The sequence below is a fragment of the Lupinus angustifolius genome, chromosome LG07, assembly GCF_001865875.1.
Source record: "Lupinus angustifolius cultivar Tanjil chromosome LG07, LupAngTanjil_v1.0, whole genome shotgun sequence".
NCBI lineage: Eukaryota > Viridiplantae > Streptophyta > Magnoliopsida > Fabales > Fabaceae > Lupinus > Lupinus angustifolius.
This window is the reverse complement of record NC_032015.1, coordinates 2,319,501-2,345,766: the sequence shown is the minus strand read 5'-3', so window position 1 is coordinate 2,345,766 and position 26,266 is coordinate 2,319,501. Positions and strand designations below refer to the sequence as shown.

The following is a 26,266-nucleotide window of genomic DNA, read 5'->3' as shown; positions in this document are numbered from 1 at the left end:
TTGATGTGTATATAGACAATCACAATATATGCAATCACAGTATCCCAAAACTGAATACACTAATACCTTATTAGTATGATAATCATTGTTATCTGTGTATCTTTACAAACATAATGGAAAGGCTAATGTTGGACATGAATATGTTCTATGTAATATCTTAGGACAATATTTATGGACTATTAATGTAAATATTTGTACATAATCATTATATCATATACCATTTATTTTTTCCTAAATATTTTTTTTTACCAAAATAGTGAGTAGAGAACTATTTCACGATCATAATTGACTTCCGCTGCTCCTCACAACTTGGTAAAAGATTACATGTATTTAACTAACAAATAATTTTTTTTACATGTTATAATGTTGTTACGGCCTCCCAAGAGCCAAGCCTATAAGGAAATGACTTTAGGGCCCTCTTTTAGAAGGCCCCAATTTTGTTTAATAATTTGAAATAATAGAAAATAATATTTACTTAATAAATAATTCTAATTTATTATGACTATAAATGTTTTCCAGAAAAACCTCTTATCTTCTCGTGATTTTCCCTATTCTCATAAATATTATATTAATAATTATTAAAATGATAATTATCAAATTTTAATCTTTGTACTTGATGAAATTTTTGTTACAAAATATTTATACCTATATTATATATAAATCTATATTTTACTACAAATAAAACCAAAACTTGAAATAGCTACACCATGATTCTATTTTTCTATTTTGCCCTTAATATTTTTTTCCTAAAGTAAAACCAAATAATTCTAGACAACTATAGGATATTATAGTAAATACAAAAATTATAACACGAAGTACATCCAATAAAAAACATTCTAACTCTCTAAAATAAAAATAAAAATTTAATACTTAATATTATAAAATAAGAATGCTGGTCGGTAAACACTTTAACACTCACCACTTGATTATATTTATTATAAAAATACTAGAAAAACAATATTTAGTTGATTTAATATTTATGGTTTAATTTTTTCTTTTCAGTTTTGATATATCATTCCAATATACTTGTTGGTAGATATTTATCTATGAATTTATCTACTTATATACTCTTTAACTCATCCATTCTTGCCCAATGTGGGACTTCTTCATTCACATTTGGAATACCCAACATCTCCCCTTCAAGTGTGAATTCTCATCCGATGATTGGATACACCAGAGTTCAGCTCTCTATCTACTTGCATCGTCGTTGGCTTATCCTTTCATCAATGGAACACGCCACATTGACCTATCGTTAGGAAGACTTTCGACACAATAATATCTCATGGATCTATCGAACACTTGTCTTGTCGCTTTAATACTCCGTTGAGCCGTCGAACCATCGGCTCTGATACCACTTGTTGGGAGATCTTCATCCATGAGTTACAACATTCCTCCATGGACTAAGTGAAAGAAGCATAAAAGTGAGTTTGACACCACATCTTATTGACCCAAAACCTTAAGGCATTAAGTCTATGAGTCTATCCACTTATATGCTTTTTAACTCATCCATTCTTGCCCAATATATGACTTCTTCATTCACACTTGAAATACCCAACAATACTATTTACTAAAAAAAATCAATAATTATTAACCCATGAATTAAAATTTACATGGTAAGTTGAGAAACTATTTTCTCCAAATAAGTATACAAAGAATTTTCAACCTCATGCACTACCTATGCTCATTATTCATAGCACATAAGTAATATAAGTAAAATATAATAAAATGAATGCTAGTAGGATCACAGTAATAGATAAAACTACGGAATGAAATCATTTTTATAATACACCAATAATGAGATTAATTTTTATATCGAAAATAGAGAATTACCAGGAAAATCTAAATTGAGCGTTGGATTGTTCCCGCCAAATATAAGCTAAACTACAATTCATTTCTTTTAACGACCCTTTATTTATTATTAGAAAGCTAAACAAAGTTGATCTTACATTAATATCTTTTTTCATGAATTCTTTAATTACATATGATAACTCATTCCTTTACATACATTTATTTCATTCAAAAAGTAATCCATGTAAAATATCCTAGAGTTGTCTTATTTTATTGTAAAAGTTGTTTAGACAATTACAATTTAGCTTAATAAAGTTGAGAAAAACAATTTTTACACCCTCATTTAATTTATGCCCAAAATTGTCCCATAATTTCCCACAATAAAAAACTTGATTCATGCCAAAATACTAGCTCATAAATTTCAAAGAAAAATAAATTATAATGCATAATCCCCAAAATATACATTTTATGGTAAATAGTATTAATTAGAGTAAAATGTATAATAGTTTCAAATCATAATATGTATTTATGTACACAAAAAAATCATAATATTTATATAAGATTTTTTATACCTATTAAACATAACAATATTTTTTAGCCAACAATAATATTTATTTGCAAGCTGGAATACCATTGTAATTTTTAAATTTAACTTATTTGTGCACATGAGGAAACTATAATAAAATCCTTTACAAATTTGAGAAATCCTCCATCTGCAATTGGAGAATGACTAAATGATGATTAATGGAGAACAATTTTGGCGGATTCAATTATTCAAATTGGTACCAAATTTTCTATTTTACTCACTAACACCGAGTGAGTTGGGTGGGTGAACTCGAACGTGACGAGTCAACACACAACCTGACTCGTTCTGTTCCTGTGATAACAATAATATAACTCGGTAACCGAGTTTTTAACAAAAACCATTCTTCCCCACTAGGGTTATCTTTTCTCTCACACCTGCACCATCTTCTTCTTCATCTTTCGCACCTTCTAGAAGTAGCAGATTCTTCGTCTTCAATGGTGCTCTTTTAATCCAACTACACAAGCACTTTCTCTTATTCTCTCTTCGCTTCTCACAAATCGTTTTTCAATTCATGAATTTCTGTTTGAACTTGGATTTTCCGTTTTTTATGTTTCACTATTGTTGTTATTAACATATGTTTCATATTGTTACTTTTGAAGGATTTGAAGGAACTTTAGCCTTTTGATTTTGTTCGGTAAAAATCAAAAGTTTCTGAAAAATCAAATCGGTTTTTGATTCGGATTGCACGATGGAACCACCAGTTGCTAGATCGAGGGGAAGGCCACGGAAGCGGAGAAGAAATGACGAAGACAAACCAGTTGCGGAATTGAAGAGGCAAGTTGTGGAGACAAGGTTGATAGCATTGGTTGGGAGATTCGTGCTGAAAAAGTTCCCGAGAAACGGATTTTTTCTCGGTAAGGTTGTGTATTATGAGTGTGGACTGTATAGGGTTCATTATGAGGATGGAGATTGTGAGGATTTAGATAGCAGCGAGGTTCGTGCAATTCTTGTTAATGATAGTGACTTCGACGCTGGTTTGACTCGAAGGAAGGTCAAATTAGAGGAATTAGTTTCACAGATTAGTGTAAAGGTCGCAGATGAGAAGAATAAGGGTTCTGTTGATCATGATAAAGAGGACTCCAAGGTCGATGTGCCTGTTTCTAGTGAGTCGAACAATGATGAACAAGATGGTGAGGGTGATGGTGGCGACTCAAGAGATTCTGGTGTGGGTTTAGGGGAACAGGGTTCCGGCACTGAGTCTGAGACACTGTCTCTGCCACCACCATTGCAGTTACCGCCTTCATCAGGAACTGTTGGAGTGTCTGATCAGTATGTCTCGCACCTGTTTGCCGTTTATGGATTCTTAAGATCATTCACTACTTGCCTGTTTTTAACTCCCTTTACCTTGGATGACTTTGTTGGCGCTCTTAACTGCCAAGTTGCAAACACATTGTTTGATGCTATACATGTTTCCCTTCTGCGCGCATTAAAGCATCGTCTTGAAACCATTTCATCCGAGGGATCAGAGCTTGCATCAAAATGCCTTAGGTGATTATATTTATTCATGTTATAATTTGATGGAATTTTGCGCATATTGTATACTGCTTGTAGTTTTATGCAAATTGGTTATATTTTATGCTATTTTGGTAAGATCATTTATATTTGGATAGATATTAAGTCTGTCTCTGACTCACAGGGCTTGTATGTTGTGTTTTTTAATTTGATGAAAGTTGTTGTATATACTGATGTAGTGATGTAGTGTATTATCTGTACAAGCAATTTGTTAATACTTATATGCTATTGTTATTTTGTTAGATCATTTATATTTGGAGATTTGAAGTGTCGGATTCACTTGGTTTGTATTTGTGCTTATTGATTTGATGGAATTTCGTGCATATGGTATATTGCTGTAGTGTATTATCTGTACAACTATTTTTTTAATACTTTATGCTATTATTATTATTTTGTTAAGATCATTTATATTTGGAAAGATATTAAGTTTTTCATATTCGCAAGGTTTATATCCGTACTTTTTAATTCAATGAAATTTTGTGCACTCATTTACTGTTGTGGAGTAATATCTGTACTTGTGTCAAAATGCCTTGTGCAGTTATATTTATTTGTACTTTTTAGTTTGACGGAACTTCGTGTATGGTATGCTACCGTGGTGTATTATCTGTACAAGTAATTTGTTAATATTTTATGCAGTTATTATTTGGTTAAGATCATTAATATTTGAAAAGATATTGAGTTTCGGGTATTTGCAGGTGCAATGATTGGAGCTTGCTTGATACGCTGACTTGGCCCATTTTTGCGATTCAGTATTTAGTCATTAACAGATACACAACAGGACCCGAATGGAAAGGATTTTATAATGAGATTTTTACTGGGGAGTATTATTTAATTCCTGTGAGTAGGAAACTAATTATATTGCAAATCCTTTGTGATGATGTTTTGGATTCTGAGGAGATAAAAGCTGAAATGAATATGCGCAAAGAATCGGAGGTAGGGGTGGATTATGATACAGAAGATACCCCTCCTGTGGAAATCAGGCCAAGAAGTCATCATCAAAGATATGGCAAGACTTCTGCTCGTGAGGATAAAGAAGCAATGAAGTTTGCTTCAGTATCAAATGTTGTGAACCAACCTGGTAATTCGCTTTCATATTTCAGAGATACTGAAAGCACTGAGGATGGTGATGTTGATAGAAATGGAGATGAATGTCGCCTGTGCGGTATGGATGGGACCCTGCTTTGTTGTGATGGGTGCCCCTCTGCTTATCATTCGAGATGTATAGGTGTGATGAAAATGTATATACCAGAAGGGGCATGGTATTGTCCAGAGTGCAAAGTTAACATGATTGAGCCAACAATTGTAAAGGGAACAACACTTAGAGGGGGTGAAATATTTGGAAAGGATTTGTATGGGCAACTCTTCGTGGGTACTTGCGACCACTTGCTGGTGTATGTTCAACATCTTTGTATTGTTACTTCTATTTACCCTTTCGTTTGTTAAGATAGATAAGCACTGATACTATTTTTGAATTTGAGGAAATTTAAAGCTCAGTTATGTTCATGCCTTAGACTTGACTTGTGCTTTAGTATTTTTCTTTGCTATGTTTCTCACCTTGCCCTTTATTTTCTGAAGTTTTATCTTTTTATGACATTTTAATTTAACATGGGTGACTGCAGGCTCAATACCAATGATGATAAATCCCAGCTTAAGTATTACAATCTGAATGACATTCCTAAAGTTCTCCAAGTCCTTTATGAATCTTTGCAGCATAGAACACTATATCATGGTATTTGTATGGCAGTGTTACAATACTGGAATGTTTCAGGAAGTTTCTTGCCTCTTTCTGTTTCAACTGGAACAAATGTAAACTCAGTAATTAAAGAAGAGACAGATTTCTCTACTTCATTACTTCCTCCCTCGGGTGAAGTCAATCACAATCCTGTTAATTTGGTGAATGGAGAGTACCCTCTAACCACTCCAAGTTCGAATCATGGTGATATTGCAGTGCTATCTCTTGATGCTTCATCTGTTACCACTCAGAGTCCTGCTCCTGAAAGCCTTTATAATTCTAGAAGTAAAGAGTGCCCTATTGTGGATACAAAGCTTCCTGAGGAAACTAGGATGGAGTCGATCATTTCATTTTGTTCTGTTAGTCATCAGTCTGATGTGAATTGCCATCATTCTGTGGATAGTTCTATTTCAATGGATCATGCTAAGTGCTCTTTGGTGAACAGACAATACAGTAATCCAAGTCATGCAAATGATATGGGGTTGCCTACGAATTGTTCAGTGCAAACCAAAGAAAGCCCTCAAGTAGGTTTTGGAAAGTGGGAACACAATATTACTAATAGTTTTAGGTACATGGGATTCTCCTATAAACCTCTGGCGTACATTAACTACTATATGCATGGTGATTTTGCTGCATCAGCAGCTGCTAAATTGGCTGTTCTTTCTTCAGAGGAGTCTAGGTCAGAGAGTCATGTATCAGACAATCAGAGGAAAAGTACAGCTGCAATTGTTTATTTGCAAGCAAAAGCATTCTCACTAACAGCTTCACGCTTCTTTTGGCCAAGTTCTGAAAAGAAGCTTGTGGAGGTTCCAAGAGAGAGGTGTGGCTGGTGCTTGTCATGTAAATCCCATGTTTCAAGCAAGAGAGGATGCATGTTAAATCATGCTGCTCTAAGTGCCACTAAAAGTGCTATGAAATTTTTTGCTGCCTTTTCTGTTTTAAGGAGTGGAGAGGGAAATCTTCCTAGCATTGCAACATATATTATATACATCGAGGAGTGTTTACACGGTTTAATTGTAGGCCCCTTCCGAAGTGCAAGCTACAGAAAGCAATGGCGTGAGCAAGTTGAACAAGCCACAACTTGTAGTGCTCTCAAGCTGCTTTTACTTGAAGTGAGTGATTGTTTAGTTTTGATTTTGTTTCAATCAATTTAATGCCATTTTTTAGTTTTTGCAAGTATTTCCTTTTTTCCTAATGAGGTTATGTATCTGCATTTGATCACTTTTGCATTTGTTATTTCAACAATTCATGTTTCCGGTGTAAAATATGCTGTGTGCTGTATAATTCTTCAACACAGACCTTCACAGGTGCTAAAATGAGGGATTAAAGGGTATGGTTGCTCAGTCAGACGCATGCCACTTGTGCCTTTCACTTTTTTGGTTTCTTTGTAAACTCCAAGGTGTTTTTTTTTGTTGGACTGAGGCAATGTGAATGATAAAAATGAAAGAATTCTTGAAATTAAGATCAATGAATTAGTTAATACTTATTCAGTAATTACCCAGGAAACCCTTCACAATAAGCTTGCTTCTGTGGTACAGCCTAGTTATTCTAAATTTCTAATAAGAAGGCTGACTTGAGTAATGCCATCAATCAGAGACTAAGACTTCCTAATATTGAATTAGTTGTTGCTAATCCATATGAGCCAAATGATTTTGAAGGGCATAGTTTCCAATGAAAGAGATGTCAATTTGGATTTAAATCTGATCACACCAAGGATGGAGTCGGATTCTCTTTCTGTTTCATTTATGAATTTAGGCCTTTTTCATTTCTCTATCTCCTTTTGCGATGAAATCCAGGCTGGCACATGGGACCTAACTTCTTGTAACTTAAGGTTGCCTTTTTTGCCTTTGATTACCTTGCTGCTTTAAGTCACTTTATATACTTCATCCGATCTTGTAGAAATTGGTGTTTATGACGATTTTATTGTATACACTTAAATGTGGGTTTCTAAGTGATGGTTGTAATGGGTCGGTGATTTCATGCTTTTGCCAAATTGCCATGTGAGAAACTTTGAAACCCCTTTTCTGGTATCTAATAAATAAAATTTCATTTTCAGCTTGAGGAGAATATTCGTACAATTGCTTTTTGTGGGGACTGGGTTAAGCTCATGGATGATTGTTTGGTAGAATCTTCCGTAATACAAAGTGCGCCATCTTCTCTTGGGGCAACACAGAAACGTGCACCAAGTGGGAGGCGTTATAAAAAGCGATCAGCTAGTGATGAAGCTAAAGTTGATGCAACCCCAGAAAGCTTTGTATGGTGGCGAGGTGGCGAATTCATGAAATTCGTATTTCAGAAAGCAGTTTTGCCATTATCCATGCTCAGAAAAGCAGCTCGCCGAGGTACTTTGTTTCCAACTTATTAATATATCAGGTGTGTAATTGAGCCTACTTTGATATTTGAATTAGAAATCACTGAATTTGAACTTTTAATATTAGTATACCAGGAGTTAATTGGGCCTGCTTTGAACTTAATGGTTTGACTGAGTTTGATTTGAATTATGATTTTATTTCTGTTCAATATTAATATATTAAATAATTGTGAAATTTAATTGAACATATAGTTGTGTCACTTGTGTGTCTGCATGTGCACACATGCACAATTAGTTGGTTATGCTTCTGAGCTTTCAAGCCAAGCTGAATATTGTGTACTAGATAGATTGGAGTGTTATACAGATTCGTTTGATATAATCTAGGCTTGGATCAAATTAAGCTGAGCCTAGAGAACTCCTATTGAATGGTTGAATTTTATCGTCACCTCTTTATACAAGTAGACAACTATTTGCCAATTCTGGACTATTTTGGTTTACATTTGTTAGGAAATAAATGTACATTTGTTATTTATTGTGGTCAACAGGTGGTCGGAGGAAAGTTTCTGGTATTTTCTATACTGATGACTCTGAAGTCCCTAAAAGAAGCAGGCAACTTGTTTGGAGAGTTGCAGTTCAAATGAGTAGGAATGCATCACAACTGGCACTTCAGGTTCTTTTTTTATTATGAATTTATTTCTTGAATTAGCTAATTTTGTTTGGTTGTAAACATAATTGATTTGCTAACATTGTGAGTTGGTGATATTATTTGTACCAGGTAAGACTTCTAGATTCTTATCTCAGATGGAATGATCTTATTCGCCAGGAGCAGAACATCCAGGATGGGAAAGGTCAAGAGACTGAAGCTTCTACGTTCAGAAATGCAAATATATGTGATAAAAAGCTTGTAGAGGGAAAAGGTTGTTATGGAGTACTCTTTGGGAGCCAAAAGCATCTTTCTTCCCGGGTGATGAAAAATGTTGTTGAAATAGAGCAAGGTTCGGATGGAAAGGGAAAATATTGGTTTTCCGAAACACGCATTCCTTTATATTTGGTAAAAGAGTATGAAGAAGCCAATGCAAAAGTACCATCTGGCGAAGAGTGCTTGGATTTTGTGTCTCAGTTGCACAAAAGGCGATTGAGGACTAAATGCAAGGACATATTTTTTTACCTTGCCTGCAAGAGAGACAACTTGGACACGTTCTCGTGTTCTGTATGCCATATGGGGGTTCCAATTCGGTAATTACCTAAATTGTTTACTCTTTCTATTATTTATTTTATGGTTTCCCTCACTCCTCTCCTCTTTACAACTAATATCTCAAGACCATAATATCTATCTTGCATCATTTCAGGACCACCTTCCAGTGCAATGCATGTCAAGGTATCCCATATTTGATCCATAATCCTTTCCCTTACTATATATTATTCTGTCCAAAGTCTCCAAGATAATCTTTAACTGAAAAGGAAACTTGTTCATTTTCTTACATAATAACTCAATATTTTCCATATATACTCACTCACACAACAACACAGAACAATACCTTCTGTTGATTTTGGAAATAACCCTAAACTAAAATGTTGCTTGTTGGAATGTATTAGGATGTGGAATGTGGATTCCTTTTTTTGTATCTGGCCTTTTATTTTATTCTTGTTCATAAATATAAGTTTTAATATTAGGTTCTTTATTGGCATTAGGTTATTGCCACGAGGGCTGTTCCATAAGTTCAAAGATCTTTACCAACGAGAAAGTTGAGTACTTGACCACATGCAACCATTGTCACCATGCTAAGTTACTTGCTCTAAAAGAGACTAGTAATGAATTTCCAACTAGCCCCTTGCTCTTACGAGAGCGAGAAAATGGTTCTTTGACGATTTTGAAGGGACCGATGCCTAAATGTTATGATCAAGTACATAAATCTGCCAGGACAAAAGCTAGTTCTCCTGGCATAAACCAAGTTGGTTCTGTGTCAGTTTTGAGGGGACCAAGATCTAGATGTGATGATCAGCCATTGACTTCTACCAGGACAAAAGATAGTCGTCCCGGCAAGAAACAAGTTGCTTCTGATTCCAGTTCAGCAGCAAAAAGTCGACACAGGAATAGTTCTTGGGGTATTATATGGAAAAAGAAAAATAATGAAGCTGTTGAAAATTCTGCAGATGTTGATTTCAGGCTCAATAACATACTTTTAAAGGGAGGTTCTGGCATGCCTCAAATTGAACCTGTTTGTCACTTGTGTCGGAAGGCATATAGGTCTGATCTGATGTATATTTTCTGTAAGACATGCAAAAGTAAGTTTTCTCTGGTCAATAACTGATTAAATTAACGCACGGTACACACTTCCGCCCATAATGTTGATATCTATACTTGCTTTTCACAGATTGGTATCATGCTGAAGCTGTTGAACTTGAAGAGTCCAAAATTTTGGACGTGTCAGGCTTCAAATGTTGCAAGTGTCGCAGGATAAAATCACCTGAGTGTCCCTACTCTGATGTGAAGCCTAAGACACAAGAGGGCAAGAAGTCCAGGTCACGCCCAATGGCTTCAAAGAAAGAGCATTTTCCAGCGGATTCTGATTCTGGAACATTTTCTGATATGAAAGAATGTGAACCTGCTACACCTGTCTTTCCTGTAGATGATGATCCTCTGCTCTTTCCTCTTTCAAATGTAGAGTTGATTACAGAACCTACGTTAGAAGTGGATATTGAGCAGAATACTGTCTCTGAGTTAGGACCTCAGAAATTACCAGTGAGAAGGCAAGTTAAGTGTGAGGGGGATGAAGATTTGGATGTTGAGTGGAATACTGTCTCTGTTTCTGGACCTCAGAAATTACCCGTGAGAAGGCAAGTTAAGAATGAAGGGGATGGTTATGATTCTTTTGGGGGTAATTCTTTGCATGCTGAATTCTCAACACACAATGAACCAGACAATCTGTCCAATCCTGCATGGGGGTCATCAACTCCTTTAGAATATGATACTGGTGTTTGCTTTGACAGCAATCTTATGAATGACTCTGAAAGTTTAAATTATGAATTAATGGATTTTGAACCCAATACCTGCTTCTCTCTTACGGAACTGCTGCAGCCTGATGGTAGTAGTAGCCAGTTTGATGGAGTTGATGCATCTGGAGACTTGTCTGGATATGTTGAAAATTCTGGCACCCTTGTTCCTGAAGAATGTGGAGGTGTTAGTTTAGTTGAAAGTTCTAAACCTGCAATTTCCTTTGAAGATGACAACTTCTATTTTTGTTGGCAATGTTGCCAAACAGAACCACCCCCTGATCTTTTTTGTGAGACTTGTGGGATGTTAATTCACAGCCAATGTTCAACTTGGGCTGAATCACCATCTAGGCTTGGAAATTGGAGGTGTGGTAATTGTCGGGAATGGTAATAAGCTGATTTACTTCTCAACTTGTTGAACTTCTGTGATGTAGAATTCTAAGTTCTTGACTTCCTCTTGGCGGAGTTGGTGGGTTGAACATGAGAAGCAATTTTATCATAAATACAAGTTGGCTCGATGAATACTGAATAGATATTTGCTTCCAGTTATCACCATGGACTAGTTGAAACTATATCTGTTAAACTCGCATGCAAATTTGCATGTGCACTTTGAGGTTAATTGGCTTCGCCTGTCTTACCTGCTCACGGAAATGACTGCTGTGTCTGCAGTAGAATCAGTTTTCAGTTCAGTGATTTGTTTTTCAAATTGCAGTCATTGCCTTGATCAGTGCTCTGGAACCGTGGGATAATTTTTTCCCATTTCGCCATTGGCAGAACTTTGCTTTGATGAGATAAGCAGGTTTTTTCCGTGCTGATTATTTGATGGCATTTTCTTTTTTGGTGATATTTGACATCATTATTTGTATAGATTAAAATTCTCATTTTTCTAGGACTAGATATTTTAAATTCTCTAGTGAAGGGGTGTTAGGATTAGTGCTGTTGTGGTGATAGGTAAAGTCTTTTCAAAGTGGTGAAACACAGTCCTAATTAATATTGTTAAATGGCCTTTGTCAGTTACTACTTGACATGGAGTGTTTTTCAACATAATGAAATGCATTTGGTGTTCACTTTGTTTCCCCCTTGAACGTCATTTGTCTTGGTGAAGATGCCATCTATACCTGCTAATTATAAGCTCTGTTGAAATGAAAATGCGAAATGGTGAAATAAAGGGGCTTGGACTTATTATTTTCTTCAATAATAATAGAGGCCAATTACTAAATATAAAAAACATCAGCGTGTTTCAAAGGTGTTCTAATATGTTACTGTTGGTTGTCACTTCAATGTAAGTGCACACTGTCCTCTTATCTATGCTTTTGGATTTTCATAGGCATCACAAACCCATATATATATATATATATATATATATATACTGTTGCCTACGCTATTTATTGCAACTATAAGAATATAATAATACAAACTACTACAGTTTCTTACTTTCCAGACAATACATCAAATGGTATATTTGTGCATCACAAACAATCCAGTGAAAACAAGGGTTACAATATAAGAAAACTGAAGCCTTGCCCTAATGATGTAAAATTGCTCTCAAGACATTCATTTTCTGCAGAATGATAAAAATGCTGATCAACACAGAAATATAAATTCAAACATAACATCTAGCTTACCCTTAATTCCGCTAGCCCTTTCAACATGGTTTTGTTTATGCCTCATTGATTACATTAAATCAGGGTTGAAGAGTCAAATGTACATAACCGCGAATCATTCACCTTCACTAAATCACAGAATAGCGGCCAGTGCCGCACTGATCAGTAGAGCCACTGCTGATATTGGAGGCTGTTGTGTGTTGGTACATGGGTTGCAGTTGCGATGCTGACTAGTTGTTGGAGTCCTTCAATCTGGCAAACCAAGATCAGAGTCTATTGATAGCAGCTAGTAATTTGCAAAAACTAAATAACATACTCGAATGTTAGTGTCGGGTCCCAAGAAGCAACTATTAAATCAGAAAATATGATTCCAAAGTCCTGCACTAGAACAGATATCTAGCACAAGTTCCACGTTTTTTCACTGTTTATTATCTCTGTTGGGAAGTTGAAGTGGATGCAAATGCATAAGGTAAAAAATAATTGCCCAAGTTACTACCAACTAGTCGTAAGCCTAAACAATAATTTAACAAGCTAAACAATAACTTGTTTCCTTGCCTATTTTCTGATGCTGCAAAAAAAAGTTGTGTAACAAGATGCGTGTCATAATCAATTAGTGTGCATGGGAACCTGGGACATCGAAGCTAACGGCTCTTGTGATTAGTAAAAGCTAGACATCAATTATAATAGCAACATGATCCTTCAATGAACTGAGTTTTCAAAATTGAGCTTAAGCAGTGAAGAACTGATCTTGGGGTCAATATAATAGGAAAAGAACAAAAAATGTTAAAAACAATTTCCACGACGCCTGAGAGATTCGAACTCTCGCGGGGAAACCCCATGTACTTAGCAGGCACACGCCTTAACCACTCGGCCAAAGCGTCATTCGTGAACAATAACGAAATTTCTTTTTATTTGATGTAGTCGCTTCAAAACAATCGTTAGCCACCTTAGCTATGTAGTTCTTCCTTAAATTCATCTATATGAATACAATTATTGCATGCCATCACTCAAGCAGACATTAATTCCATATTTCATGCATGAAAGATATGTGAATCATTTATGAGAGAAAAAAAACAGATCAATCTCATCCATAATAGTTATTCACAGTTGGTCCATGATATCTGCTAAATTTCCTCCCATTTTTCAACATAGGGTTGAGGTTCTTTTGCCTGTCGAAAAGAGTTGTTCTTTTATCTCATATTCCCATAATTTTAAAATCAAAATGTCAAAATTTCATTAAACCAACTCACTTTTAACATGCTTCAATAATTCCGAAACTTTCATGTAATTTAAGCAACAACTTGTGGTGCCACTTTCAGGAACAAGAACCTCAACAAAATCATTCCCTTCAAACTCCTTACAATTATTGTTCGTATGATTAAGAACTCAAGCAAACTTTCAACAAAACTGCACACTTTGATGAAATTTGATTCTGGTATGATTAAGAACAGTAGTTATAGAAGAGATGATTTCTCAATTAGCATTTGATCAGTTTCTTGCTGGACTTTAAAGGAACAAGCTTATTTTTATCTTGAATATATCGTATCCAATTGCAAACATATAAGCTTTTACAGTTTTTATTTATAATGCAACAGTATTTGGACACACTAGTAAATCCATATAGAATTCCGATCATTTTTCAAATAAGAAATGATTTAATTATCCTTGTACAAAACTTCAGTGCTAGATGATTCGAAAACTCAACATATTGTGTATTAACAAAATATGCGAGTAAAACCGATTTGTAATCAAGTTTTTCAACCACCACCGACAACAAACATAACACTATAAACTAATTGCCAGGTTTATTGATGACAAATGACAAATAGGACCCATACAATAAATTAGAACACATGGCTTAGAAGAACAAACAAAATGTTACAACTTACAGTGATCATAGGACCCATACAATAAATTAGAACACATGGCTTAGAAGAACAAACAAAATGTTACAACTTACAGTGATCATAGGACCCATACAATAAATTAGAACACATGGCTTAGAAGAACAAACAAAATGTTACAACTTACAGTGATCATAGGACCCATACAATAAATTAGAACACATGGCTTAGAACATCAAACAAAATGTTACAACTTACAGTGACCTGGAAAAGACAACAAAGCAATGACCACAGATCTCTAAAACATGGAAAAGAAAAACAACTGTCCTACACTTAAATACATAATAGCAACATAACTGATTTTATTTTCTAATACATAGCAACATAACAGATACCCGCAGATAAATTCCTGCTTAGGCAGAAACATATGGGATGAATAACCTTCTCAGAGGCACTAAACATCACCATCGCCGTGTAAGCTTAAGTTGCAATTGGTTTTGCAATGACTTTCTTGATGGCTTCGGCATATGTCCTGTGCTGATAAGTGAGAGTAGATTCAAGCAGATCCCAAAGTGAGGTCTTAGGATTCCATCCTGAGAGAGAAGGGCAACAACATCCCATTAACACTTCAAAGTATCTTATAATCATTCAGGTCAAATATGGTGAATGAATAGGGAAACCTACCAAGCTGCTTGTTTATTATGGTCATGTCAGGAATTCTCTTATCACTGTCATCATATCCCTCGCCATAAAATTCTTTTGAGCTCACATCAATTGTAGGTGTTTCAGGGGTTTGTTCTCCACTTACCTTTGAGTAAACCTGTAAAAATCCGATAATAATTCTTGAATCCCTGAAACAGCATGCCTAAATTCTAACATTAGAGTAAAAGTAATAAGAAAGGATTACTCATTTCACCTGAATCATCATTTCAGCTAGCTGCCTAACTGTAACCTCATTGTTTGGGTTACCCACATTAAAGATATGGCCATTGGCCCTGGCAGGATTTTCCTGTTAACGGGTAACAGCATTCAGTGGACCAGTCAAGAAAAATGATAGTTGAAGATGAACTTTCTACAATAATCACATAAACTTTATTTGAAAACAAATACTCTGCATGAAAGATTGGACATAAGAACCTACAATCATCAATAAGACAGCTTCAATAGCGTCCTTAATGTAAACAAAGGTTCGCTGGGATTCGCCACCATCCACAAGCTTGAGAGGCTCTCCTCTGAGAAGATTCTGCAGAATAAAGATAAATTTAGAACAAAATAAAAAATTGATTAAAAATATACAGACTTCAACCGACACTCTAAATTGAAAAGTAACTAACGTTGCTGAAGCAAGCCAGGACACGAGGAACACCCTCACTTGGACCATCAACGCCAGGAATGAAATCCATCCGAGGTCCAATCCAGTTAAAAGGCCTCACAATTGTGAAATCCATACCATTTTCAGCACCCTCAGCTGTCAAAGATATCATGTCGGTGAACAAAGTCAAGATCGGAAAACAGAAAAAGTCTATACCAAAAACAAATTATAATAATATAAATCAGCTTCTCACCATAAATCAGCCTCTCAATCAACTGCTTTGCACAGGCATAGGACCACCTCTGCTTTTCAATTGAACCAAAAATGCATGGAGAGTCCTCTTCTTTAAGAAGATAGTAAGCAGGATCCTAAAACAACATTGGAAATAATATAGCTGAACTTATTACAAGAAAGAAATAGTCAATGTAAGTCAATGTAAAAAGAAAAAAAGACAAACAAAGAAAATAACAGATAGGGACGACACAAATATTTGCTTGAAAAAGTCTACAGTCACTACTAAAATAGTAGATAGGAAGCTAACAAACAAATCATAAACAATCATATGAACTTTATTTTGTTTTTTAAGGTCAGAATCATACCAATAATTTATAACAAATGACAATATCTCAATTTATTAATTCCCTATAGTATAACTAACAAAGCCAATTTTAGTTAAGATCTGAAAACCTGGTGAGCTTAACCACCGACAGATTCCACAGTAAAAAATGGATGCAATCCAACGGTTCACAAAAATAATATCCAAAATGCAGAGATCTGAATTGAATTCCTTAATTTTAAAATGTCAAAAGAAATAGCAAAGATTATGAAAATGAAAGTTTACCTCACGAAGAGGACTATCTTTAGGGAGAAAGCTCCCAATAGTTTTCCCATACACTTCACATGTAGAGAAATGAATGAGCCTTTTGTTATTTTCCGAACAGTACTTCACCTAAACACAATCAAATCAACATCATTACACTTCAATTTCAATCAATTCATCAATATGCACAAAGATTCATTCTTGATTCAAAAGAACACGTACCACAGGAAGTGCATCAATGAAATTGCTGAAAATTGTATCGAGAGGTCGTGTATTATAATCCGCCGGAGTACAAATTGCAGCCAGATTTATAGTCTGAAACACAAAATAAGAAAATTATTTCCATAAATCCAAAATAGCATGCAATACATTGTTCGTTAGAAACATGTATAGATATAATTACGAACCAGATCTGACATCTTGATGAGGCCTTCGAGTCTCGAATCGTTTTTGATATTGAGGCGGTGAAAATGAATGCGACCGTGCCAAGGTAGATTATCGGGTTCCAAAAGGTGTTTGATCTTATCGTTGTAAACATCCAAGGCAAGAACATTGTGTGGGGTCTCGTTCATGATCTTCTCACATAGGTGAGAACCGATGAAGCCACCGGCACCGATCATGCATATTGTAATTGGCTTTATTTGGTTACCGTCAAGATCTACACGCTCCAATGAAGAAGACATTGTTCTTGTTATTTGTGAGAGAGTTAGAGAGATTCTTCTGTGCTATGGAATGGAATGGTATGGAAGTGGTGTGTGTATTTATTTAAGGGTATGGGGATGATGTAATAAATGAAAAGAAAATCGGGAAGGTATCCATTTACTCTACATATTATCATCAATTTTAGGAAAATTTAATTATTTAAATTAATAAATATATCTAAATTATTAGATTTATCTAAAATGGATAGTTAAGATGTAGAGTAAGTCTTATAAACTTAATTTCTTGGAGTAAATGAATACCAACTCAACAAAAAAAATAAAATTTAGAAGGAAAGGGAAAACACGTGTTTTGGATTATGACACCTCATTCAACATTAGTCTTTCATATACAATGAGATAAATTATTTTATTTCGTTACTAAAATTATAACACGTGTCATATTTAATTTTTTTTTACAAAAATAATATATGTGTCATATTTTTATTAGCTGAAAAAATAAATTATCTCATAGTACGAACATATACTTTATTATTCTCCTCATATTATACATGTTTTGATTTTGTTGATTTATATTAAGAAATCTCATAATATCTTATCAATAATTATATATGATTTTCATTCGGTTTAATTCGAGTTTTTAATAGAAGGTTGAAAAACATTACAATTAAACATTACATAGAACAAATTTTCTCCTAATATAATGATAACTTTATTCTCCTCATATTATACATGTTTTGGTTTTGTTGATTTATATTAAGAAAAATGATACATTCTGGTCAATATTTATATGTGATTTGATTCAGTTTAGTTAGAGTTTTTAATAAAAGGGTTGAAAATGATTAACGTTACAATTAAATTTGTGTTAAAAATGATTAATGTTGTAATATATATAAAAACTAAAATTAAATAATATTGACCTAACACTCTAATTTAAAATAATAAAATTAATGGAAAAATATTTCAATGCTGTTAATTTAAATGTCTCTCTTAAAAGATAATTAAAAATAAAAATAATTTAGAGTAAATTACACTGATACTTGCTGCGTTTTAGTAAAATTATACAAATCAGCCATCACTTTTCTACACCTACACGTACACTCTAATTTTTATACTTTTATTACACTGATCATGACTCATGCATGAGAAATAAGTGTAATATTTTAAACAAAAAATATGATAAATGCAATTAAGTTAAACAAGACATGATATATTGTGGAGACAAGTTCAAATAATATATGAGTCGATATCTTTTTATTATTTTTGGTTCATTGCGATATAGTATAAGAACAACAAACTATAGAATGTTTGTGTAGGTGTAGAAAAAAAATGATGGATGATTTGTACAATTTCATTAAAACTCATAGAGTATATACTTAACTCACTAATTTATGATGACTTGTTATAAAATGAGTAAACTGTGGTTTTATACACTTTCTCCATAAGAATAACAATTCTAACTCATTTTTGAAATGTTAAGTTCACAATATCTATTTCAAAATGATAAAATTAGTACAAAGTGTCAAGTATGCAAGGCGAGCTGCTTTAGTTAAAAGAAAAGCTCCATACTCCTATAACGACAGCCATGGTGCCTCTGCCACAGGAAATCACCAATCACAACACATAACTGACTCACTTTGTGCGCACCATTTCCACTACTGCAGACTACCTCAAATAAAAGAAAATCACAACTCCTTATAGATAAGAGAGCAATGTGAAGAAAAATGTAAAGAAAATTTTCCAATTTGTTTGTAATGAGAAGAGATGTGATGTGAAAATTTGGGTTTTCACCATTTTCTGCATCTAAAGAGGCAATGAAGAGGATTCCTGTTCCTGAAGAGGGGCGTGCAAATTCAAAGAAATGCACATCATTGTGCCACTGTAATCCGTGTATGAAACTTTGAATCAAACGGACCGTTGGATCATGGTATCATTGTTATGCTGCTTGACGTGACAACATCCTTGCAATCCAGAGAATTTGTGGTCAAAAGATGGACGTGACAACATCCTTGCATTCCATAGAATTTGTGGCCAAAAGATGGAGTTGTTTTAGATTCACGTGCCTGCTTACCTCAGATGGACCACAGGACCACACTCACTTAAATTCAATTAATATACATAGTACCAACAAGGTTGGTTTAAGTGGTTAATTCTTGGATTCGAATCTTATGAATTGAAAAAATATCAGCTGAGAAAGTTAGTCATACATATCTATGAATGTTTTCAACTCAGATATGATTGCCTCCAATATGAGAAATCAAAAAAATTAATATTTATAGTAAAGGTTTGAGCTACTAGATCTAAGAATATACATAAATAATAAATCATTTTTATGAAGAGATTTTCAGCGTCTTTCAAACCCATACACGATTAAATAATATATAATTCAATAAATTTTCATTATTTTTTTTAGTTACAATATAATACTTTTGTAATTATTAATAAACACACATTAAAAACTAAAAATGTAACCAAACACCACCCTTAGTTATACAAAAGTAACCAGACAAGTGAGAAATGATGTTTACTTCCAATTGCCAAGTTATTTACTTAAAGAGATTTCTGTCATGAGAAGGGAAATATAATATACATTAGTTGTTCGGTCATGATTTACAATATTTGTCAATTGTGTAATGAAAATTCACAAACAAAACCTAACTCTCTACTTACCACAAGATAAATTTGTTGTGAGTAATAAATATGATGTCTAAGTAGTTGGTCATGTCAGTACTCATACATTAAATACTTTACACACACATTTATACAATAGAATGAAAATACAGAAGAAAAGAGTGGTGAGAAGGATATTAACATTCAGCTGTGAACCCTCCCAGTCTTACCTATTTTGAGCCTAAAAATAAACCCAAAAAATAAACTAAAAATAATGTTTTGAATTGTATAACATTTGCATTTGTATCTATAATATATTATATTTTGTTTATTTTATTTATATTTATCATCATTTTTTAAAAGATCACATTTATTTATTATAGATGAGTAATTAAAGCTCAGAAATATCAATGTAATCTACTCGAATTTAATTGAGTGTGGTAGGTAGCAATACGTGAATCTAAAACAACTCCATATTTTGACCACAAATTGTGTCGATTGCAAGGATGTTGTCACGTGAAGCACCATAACAATGATACCATGAATGGAGGGTCCTTTTGATTCAAAGTTTCATATTGGTTTATGTAAGTTTCCTAAAACATGGGATGGTCTGTACACATTATATAAGACTTAATAGTGTAAGACCTTGCTAAATCCATATGATAACTAAAATATAAAGATTTAATTCATGAGAGCGATATGTATTGAAAGAGACAGTCATATATCCCGAAAAGAATTAATTTATTATCCAAAAGGTGGAAAAATACATTCAGTAATACATAAAAATATTAGAGTAGACTGTTTAATATGATAAAAATTATATTTTTTCGATGATATTTCATTCGACTTCAGAATCAATTAAATTTTAATAAATAATATAAAAATAGAAACCAATGACCGTGAGGCTATATTTCATGTTTGGCAAAAAAAAATAGAAAATAAAATAAAATATTACTTTCTTTTAAGTGGTAGCTATTAAAAAAAATCAAATGGATTGATGTGTATGCTTAGCCTAATATCTTCTTCCAAATTATGAGTAGTAGAGGTAAAGTGGACAATGTCCACATCTCTACTTGCATATTCCGTAATTTTTTTGTGGTCACAACATATAAATTTAGTTTATTTGGTTGTATTTATTTGACATATTTATTCATTAAACTTACGTACCCTTCTCTTGAATAATGCAGGTGACCCATAAGTATAATATTTAAAAAAATGTAAAATGCAAAAATAAATTATGATGTAATTTAATAACTTCAAAAATTATAATGTAATATGATTTGCTCAAATAAAATGAAATATCAAAAGTTTTTATACCATTTATCTCAAACTTATTTATTTAATTAATTTTTGTTTTATAGATTTTTTAATTACTTATGAATGGTCACAAGCAAACTTGGAAGACATTAGCTACTTTTAAAATGAGGAGGCTAAGAGAATTTGGCCTAAGAATGGTAAGTGAGTATGTCTACACTTGTTAATGATTTTTAAGCATTTTGTCAGCACGAGCTAATAAGGTCGAGTGACATGTTTTAGGATCACTAATTGTTACTTTGCATAATGCATTGCCCCAATCAACTTGATTTTTTTTCCAGATGGATTATTAATGGGTTGGACAAAATAGAATATAAACATAAGAGGATGTTTAACTCAATTCACAAAAAGAGCAGAGCAGGAGAGATTGAAGGGCATTCTTGATTAAAAATAGAAATGTGTTCTATTAACTAAAAACCCTCCTAATAATTACTATATCAAAGGACAAAGTAAACTTTATGAAATTTTAAGAATAATGTATATTTTTTGTCATTTTCTATAGGTTTTTATACTAATCCCTAAATGATGCGTAGATATAAAGATTTGAACACATGAATCAATAGTTAAAGTTCACCTTTTGTATAGTTGATTTTTATTCTAACCAACCAAATTTGGAAACATTGAATACTTTATAAATGGGATTGCTATGATTAGCATACAAGAGGAGGTAAATTAAAGGGAAATGTGAACACTAATCATATCATCTGTCAGAACCTTTTTGGTGTCTCCATGAATCATATTCATCCCAAAATATGTATTCAAATGCATTAACACATGTTCTTATGGAATTCTTATTGTATAATATAGCTACCTCTAGCAAGCTCGTTATACGAAAACCTTTTTTCCTTCATAAAACTATTGATAATATAACACATGTCATCAAACTCCATATCGCCAATCTAGTTGTATAAAAAATAGTTTAAATACTTCTTGAGGTGATTGACACATAACTAAATTTAATATTGTTTTCAAAAAGCTTGGTAACAAGGTCATAGAGAGGTTGTTAAATGTCAAGGATAAACAAGTTTTGATGTAGGTTAATGTTAAGATTGTCATTAAAGCATGTATTAATGAAGTTCGAATTAATCAACCATGTAAACCTCGTAAAACATAGTTTTAAGATTTATGTAATAGTTTTGAGTAAAAGAATCAATGTTCCCAACCGTAATAATGTATATACTAGTATACATAATTGATGAAACCTTGATTACTGGTTCAATAGAATTGCACTCTACACTCATAATAAAATTCATCTTCAAAAGAAAAGATAATTTCTTTATCTTTTATTTTGTTTATTTCTTAGAATTTTTTTTCAACATTTAATGTAAAATTCCTTATAAAAATCATTTTAAATTATATAAAGTAGAGAAGATTTTGATATAAACAAAAATGAATAGTTTTAAATTTTTAGATAAATTTATGTTTTAGCGTAAAATTAGAATAACTAGAAGTAGTTGGGCAAAGTTTGCACCCGGTAGAAAAGAGATAAATTCAAGGGTTTCAACTATAATAAATGAATGAATGCAGGCCAAACAAAGTTCTAACATATAGTTAGAAAAAATATAAAATATGTGTTAAGAGAAAGGAGATTTTATGATGAACCTATATGCTAGTTGGGAAAAAAATATGAAATGCATGTTTTAAGAGAAAGGAGATTTTATCATGAGCTCTTGTCCTAGTTGAAAAAAATATAAAATATGTGTGATAGAAAAACACATAAATTATATAATAATATATCTATCTATTTTATTATAATTTACATATTTTAGATCAATTTTTTATATATATATATATAGTAAAATTTAAATTGTAAAACCCCATTACCAAACTTATTTTATTAAAATAAAACTATAAGACCCATTTTCAAATTATAGTGGCTTTATAAAACTCATATATAATTATTACATATTTTTTTTCTCATTTCAAAATGGGTGTAGGAGTGAAATGTTCATGCCTTCATGGTGTATAATCTGGAGGATATGAATGCAATCAAGAGACTTTAAGCTTTATCGGCTAATTGTGTCAACCTTGACCTTTAAGATTACTACTCTATATTTTAGGATTGAGGAACAACTACAATATTCAATCAATCTAATGATTAAAAAATTGAATTTCAGAAACTCAAATTTAATTAATTTTACAGTTTTGAAAGTCAAGTAAGGAAACTTTTGTTAAAAACTTCTTACATAGATTTGAACTTAGACATTAATTATAAATTTAATATTTATACATTAATAATATAAATATTTATACATGATCAATGTATTATTTACTATTCATTTGTATTTGTGTTATTCTCATTCAAGAGTCTACGAAGATTAAAATAAATGGTGAAAATGTGGTAATAATGTAAAAATTTCTTACATATCTTTCTCTTAATTTATTATTTTTTATAAACACTTACAGATAAATTTGAACTTTTATGATGAAAAAATACTTACCATTTAATTATGTTTAACAAGATAATGGTTTTTCATCTCTATGAAAATAGTTAGTATTGAACTTTGAAAGGGTTTTCTGAGTGATGGATTACAGTCTAGCAGCGCTGAAATTGTTATGCTTACAACTGAAACACGTTCGAGAAGTGGCGTCTCAGAACAGCTTCACTCTCGGTGGCATTCTCTTCCAACGCGTTTGGTTGCAGGTTTCTCTCTCTCTCTCTTTCTCTTTCTCTTTCTTCTTCTCCATTTCTATTCCCTAAAACGCCACCGTTTTCACCTCTTCATTATGTCTCAGGGCGTTCTCGTCTCCTCCTCCGACGGCGACGATGTCCCTCTGCTTCTCGACGACGGAACTGGTCTCATCCAACTCTACTTATCTGGCGACTTCCGACACCGCCATTGGAAACTTGGTAAATTTTCGCTCTCTAGATCATATCCGCAATTCAATGTTCCGTTCTTGTGTCCCCACTTTGTGTCATTCAATTCAACGTGGGGGTCTCTCAAAATTGGAACTTTCTTTTTAATTTTTGTAAGATCTGTCTTTGTATTTTTGGCAGGGATGTACGTAATGGTAGTTGGAGGGTATGTTATACGCACAGGAGAGCCTCCCATGCTCAAGGTAATGTACATTTTTGTTATTAATATATTCTGTATTTTATTTTGTACTACCAGCAACCAGGGTATCCTCACCTTTTTGGGTAAGGAACTAATCCCTTTCGGCCTCCCAACAAGTGTTGCTCCCAGGAATCGAACCATCGACTTTGGGATCCAATGGAGTCTCACACCACTAGACCAGTGTTTTGTTGGTATTAACATATTCTGTATGATGCACTGCTAGTATGAATTACAAAACTTGCACTTGCCATTAGTTACTTGCCCTTGCTATGGTTTTTAAATTATTGTTGTAGATGTGTAGTTTTCAAAACCCCAATATTGTTGTGACAAACTGACAATGGTGGACCACAATGTTGATGATATTAGTTTTAAGACTAAATTATCAATACCCCATCAATGAAATCACATAAACTACGATTTTTATACACATACGCAAACCACCCGAGGTTTACCTTTGTAGCGGAGATTGACCTCGTATTAGGGGAGGTGATCGTAATGTTTTAAACCTGAGGTGTGATGAATGTAAGTAAGTTAAATATAAGGGGTGTTAGTATAATTTACTCTAATTTTAACTAGGCTTGGGGTGTGCTTATTTGGGAGGCGGGGAATTTAGCATGAGAAGTTTTCCTTGATCGGTATAGTAAAAATATCAGATGGTTGAAGGCCAAGTATGACTCTTTTGTGCCCCAACCTATGATGTGGGCAATTTCTGTAACAATTAGTTGAAAGTGTATTTTCACCCTTAACCATCTAAAATGGGTGTAAATCAAAGTCTTCCTTGTGCTTTCAACCTCTTCAATTTCTTCCTCGTCAAACAAAACACACTGTTAGGTGCATTTATATATGGCTATAAGCATTAAAATCATGTATGCCATGCTGTTTATATTGCATCTATACATATATGGCTACCAGTTCCAAACATGATGATGGTATTATAGGCTAATATTTTTCTTTCCAGTGTCAAGTTTCATAACCTGGCATTCAAATGACCTGAAATGACCTCTAGCAAGTTTATGTAAAAGAACTGTTTTTTTGTGTGGAATGTTGCTGGAAAATCTAGTTTTTATTTATTCACTTTTTTTCTTGAAGTTGTGTAATTATCTTAAGAGATTGTGTCCACTGGTTCTATCTTCTATTTAGATTCTCAAGGCACTAAAAGAACCCATCATAATGTTGTTATCACTAGTAAAAAAATATTGATGAAGGAAATCGGGGACAAATTATCCTAATTTGAGTTTTTGTTGTAACAGGTTCACAAGATTGTTGATCTTTCATCATCTCCTGACCGAGAGGCAATGTGGTATCTTGAAGTTATTGAAGCATACAAACTGTTCTACCAGCCTCTTGTTGAAGAATTTACATAATCTGAATGCGTGTTTAAACAGAGAAAAGGGTATGAGGTTGGCAAGTTAGCATGAGAAGTATTTTCTATGATTGAGATGGTAGTAACATCTCTATTCTCTGAGAAATTTACCAACAGTGTAAACCACTACATGCTTTAAGAAATATACAGATCTGGTATATCAATTTATTTGTCCTCCATGTCTCTTCTACAAAATCATCTTTTTACAGCTTATTAATAATCAGCAATGCTGCTATGAATTTGTCCCGGTATATGAGCATTTATGTTTGTCAGAACTCATTTATGTTTGCAGAAGTTGTAACTAATAGGCTTGCGTTAGAATATTTTCAGCATCAACCTGCAATTTGCTCACAATTTTAACCTGTAATTTTCAAAAGTTTTTTACATTTTGATCTTATGGGTCTTGTTCCAACTATTACCAAAGAAACTAACCTAGGAACTCTAATACTGAAAATTTTACAATATCTGTATATAACTGAACCCAAACAATATTTTACCTAGTTACTGATTACTAATCATACCATTCAGATTTATCATTCTCACATTCCTAAAATAAATATTGTGCTTGTTATAGACGCCCCTATAGATTTTAATAATATAGTCATTGTTATAGTTACATAGCAGAGTGTGATCCTTAACCATTTGCAACTACTACTCCTACTTTGTTTGGAGCAGCTAGTTGAAGATGAAAAAACATGTTGGTAGGTTTTTCCTGACTAGAGGGCCCATGCATAAGGCCTGTGCCATATACACAGGGCCGA

The 26,266-nt window shown here is 33.3% G+C and overlaps 3 protein-coding genes and 1 non-coding gene across 4 annotated transcripts; 2 read left to right on the top strand and 2 right to left on the bottom strand.

The window, feature by feature from the left end:
• Positions 2,578-12,021, top strand: LOC109351702 (DDT domain-containing protein PTM-like). Its single transcript, XM_019593264.1, has 10 exons — positions 2,578-2,811; positions 2,974-3,862; positions 4,582-5,277; positions 5,506-6,730; positions 7,675-7,960; positions 8,475-8,599; positions 8,705-9,165; positions 9,279-9,307; positions 9,622-10,215; positions 10,305-12,021. Exons 2-10 carry the CDS (start codon positions 3,063-3,065, stop codon positions 11,312-11,314), a joined length of 5,226 nt encoding a protein of 1,741 aa, XP_019448809.1. The 5' UTR covers positions 2,578-2,811; positions 2,974-3,062; the 3' UTR covers positions 11,315-12,021.
• On the bottom strand, positions 13,327-13,408 carry TRNAS-GCU. The gene has a single exon. It is a non-coding gene; the product is annotated as a tRNA-Ser (tRNA).
• LOC109351701 (UDP-D-apiose/UDP-D-xylose synthase 2-like) lies at positions 14,314-17,257 on the bottom strand. Its single transcript, XM_019593263.1, has 9 exons — positions 16,911-17,257; positions 16,726-16,818; positions 16,525-16,632; positions 15,937-16,051; positions 15,706-15,839; positions 15,513-15,614; positions 15,288-15,380; positions 15,056-15,191; positions 14,314-14,964 (listed from the first exon to the last, which is right to left on the bottom strand). The coding sequence occupies exons 1-9, from the start codon at positions 17,184-17,186 to the stop codon at positions 14,852-14,854; spliced, it is 1,170 nt and encodes a 389-aa protein (XP_019448808.1). The 5' UTR covers positions 17,187-17,257; the 3' UTR covers positions 14,314-14,851.
• Positions 23,568-25,679, top strand: LOC109352741 (recQ-mediated genome instability protein 2). The gene is made up of 4 exons (XM_019594931.1): positions 23,568-23,730; positions 23,823-23,937; positions 24,085-24,146; positions 25,393-25,679. The coding sequence occupies exons 1-4, from the start codon at positions 23,611-23,613 to the stop codon at positions 25,504-25,506; spliced, it is 411 nt and encodes a 136-aa protein (XP_019450476.1). The 5' UTR covers positions 23,568-23,610; the 3' UTR covers positions 25,507-25,679.

Coding starts and splice junctions, on each gene's coding strand:
- LOC109351702 (XM_019593264.1), top strand. CDS start 3,063: ATGGAACCACCAGTTGCTAGATCGAGGGGAAGGCCACGGAAGCGGAGA. Junction 6,731..7,674: donor TCAAGCTGCTTTTACTTGAA/GTGAGTGATTGT, acceptor TTTCATTTTCAG/CTTGAGGAGAATATTCGTAC. Junction 9,166..9,278: donor CATATGGGGGTTCCAATTCG/GTAATTACCTAA, acceptor GCATCATTTCAG/GACCACCTTCCAGTGCAATG.
- LOC109351701 (XM_019593263.1), bottom strand. CDS start 17,186: ATGTCTTCTTCATTGGAGCGTGTAGATCTTGACGGTAACCAAATAAAG. Junction 16,819..16,910: donor TCATCAAGATGTCAGATCTG/GTTCGTAATTAT, acceptor TTTGTGTTTCAG/ACTATAAATCTGGCTGCAAT. Junction 15,381..15,512: donor AAGCTGTCTTATTGATGATT/GTAGGTTCTTAT, acceptor ACCCGTTAACAG/GAAAATCCTGCCAGGGCCAA.
- LOC109352741 (XM_019594931.1), top strand. CDS start 23,611: ATGGATTACAGTCTAGCAGCGCTGAAATTGTTATGCTTACAACTGAAA. Junction 23,731..23,822: donor TCCAACGCGTTTGGTTGCAG/GTTTCTCTCTCT, acceptor ATTATGTCTCAG/GGCGTTCTCGTCTCCTCCTC. Junction 23,938..24,084: donor ACACCGCCATTGGAAACTTG/GTAAATTTTCGC, acceptor TATTTTTGGCAG/GGATGTACGTAATGGTAGTT.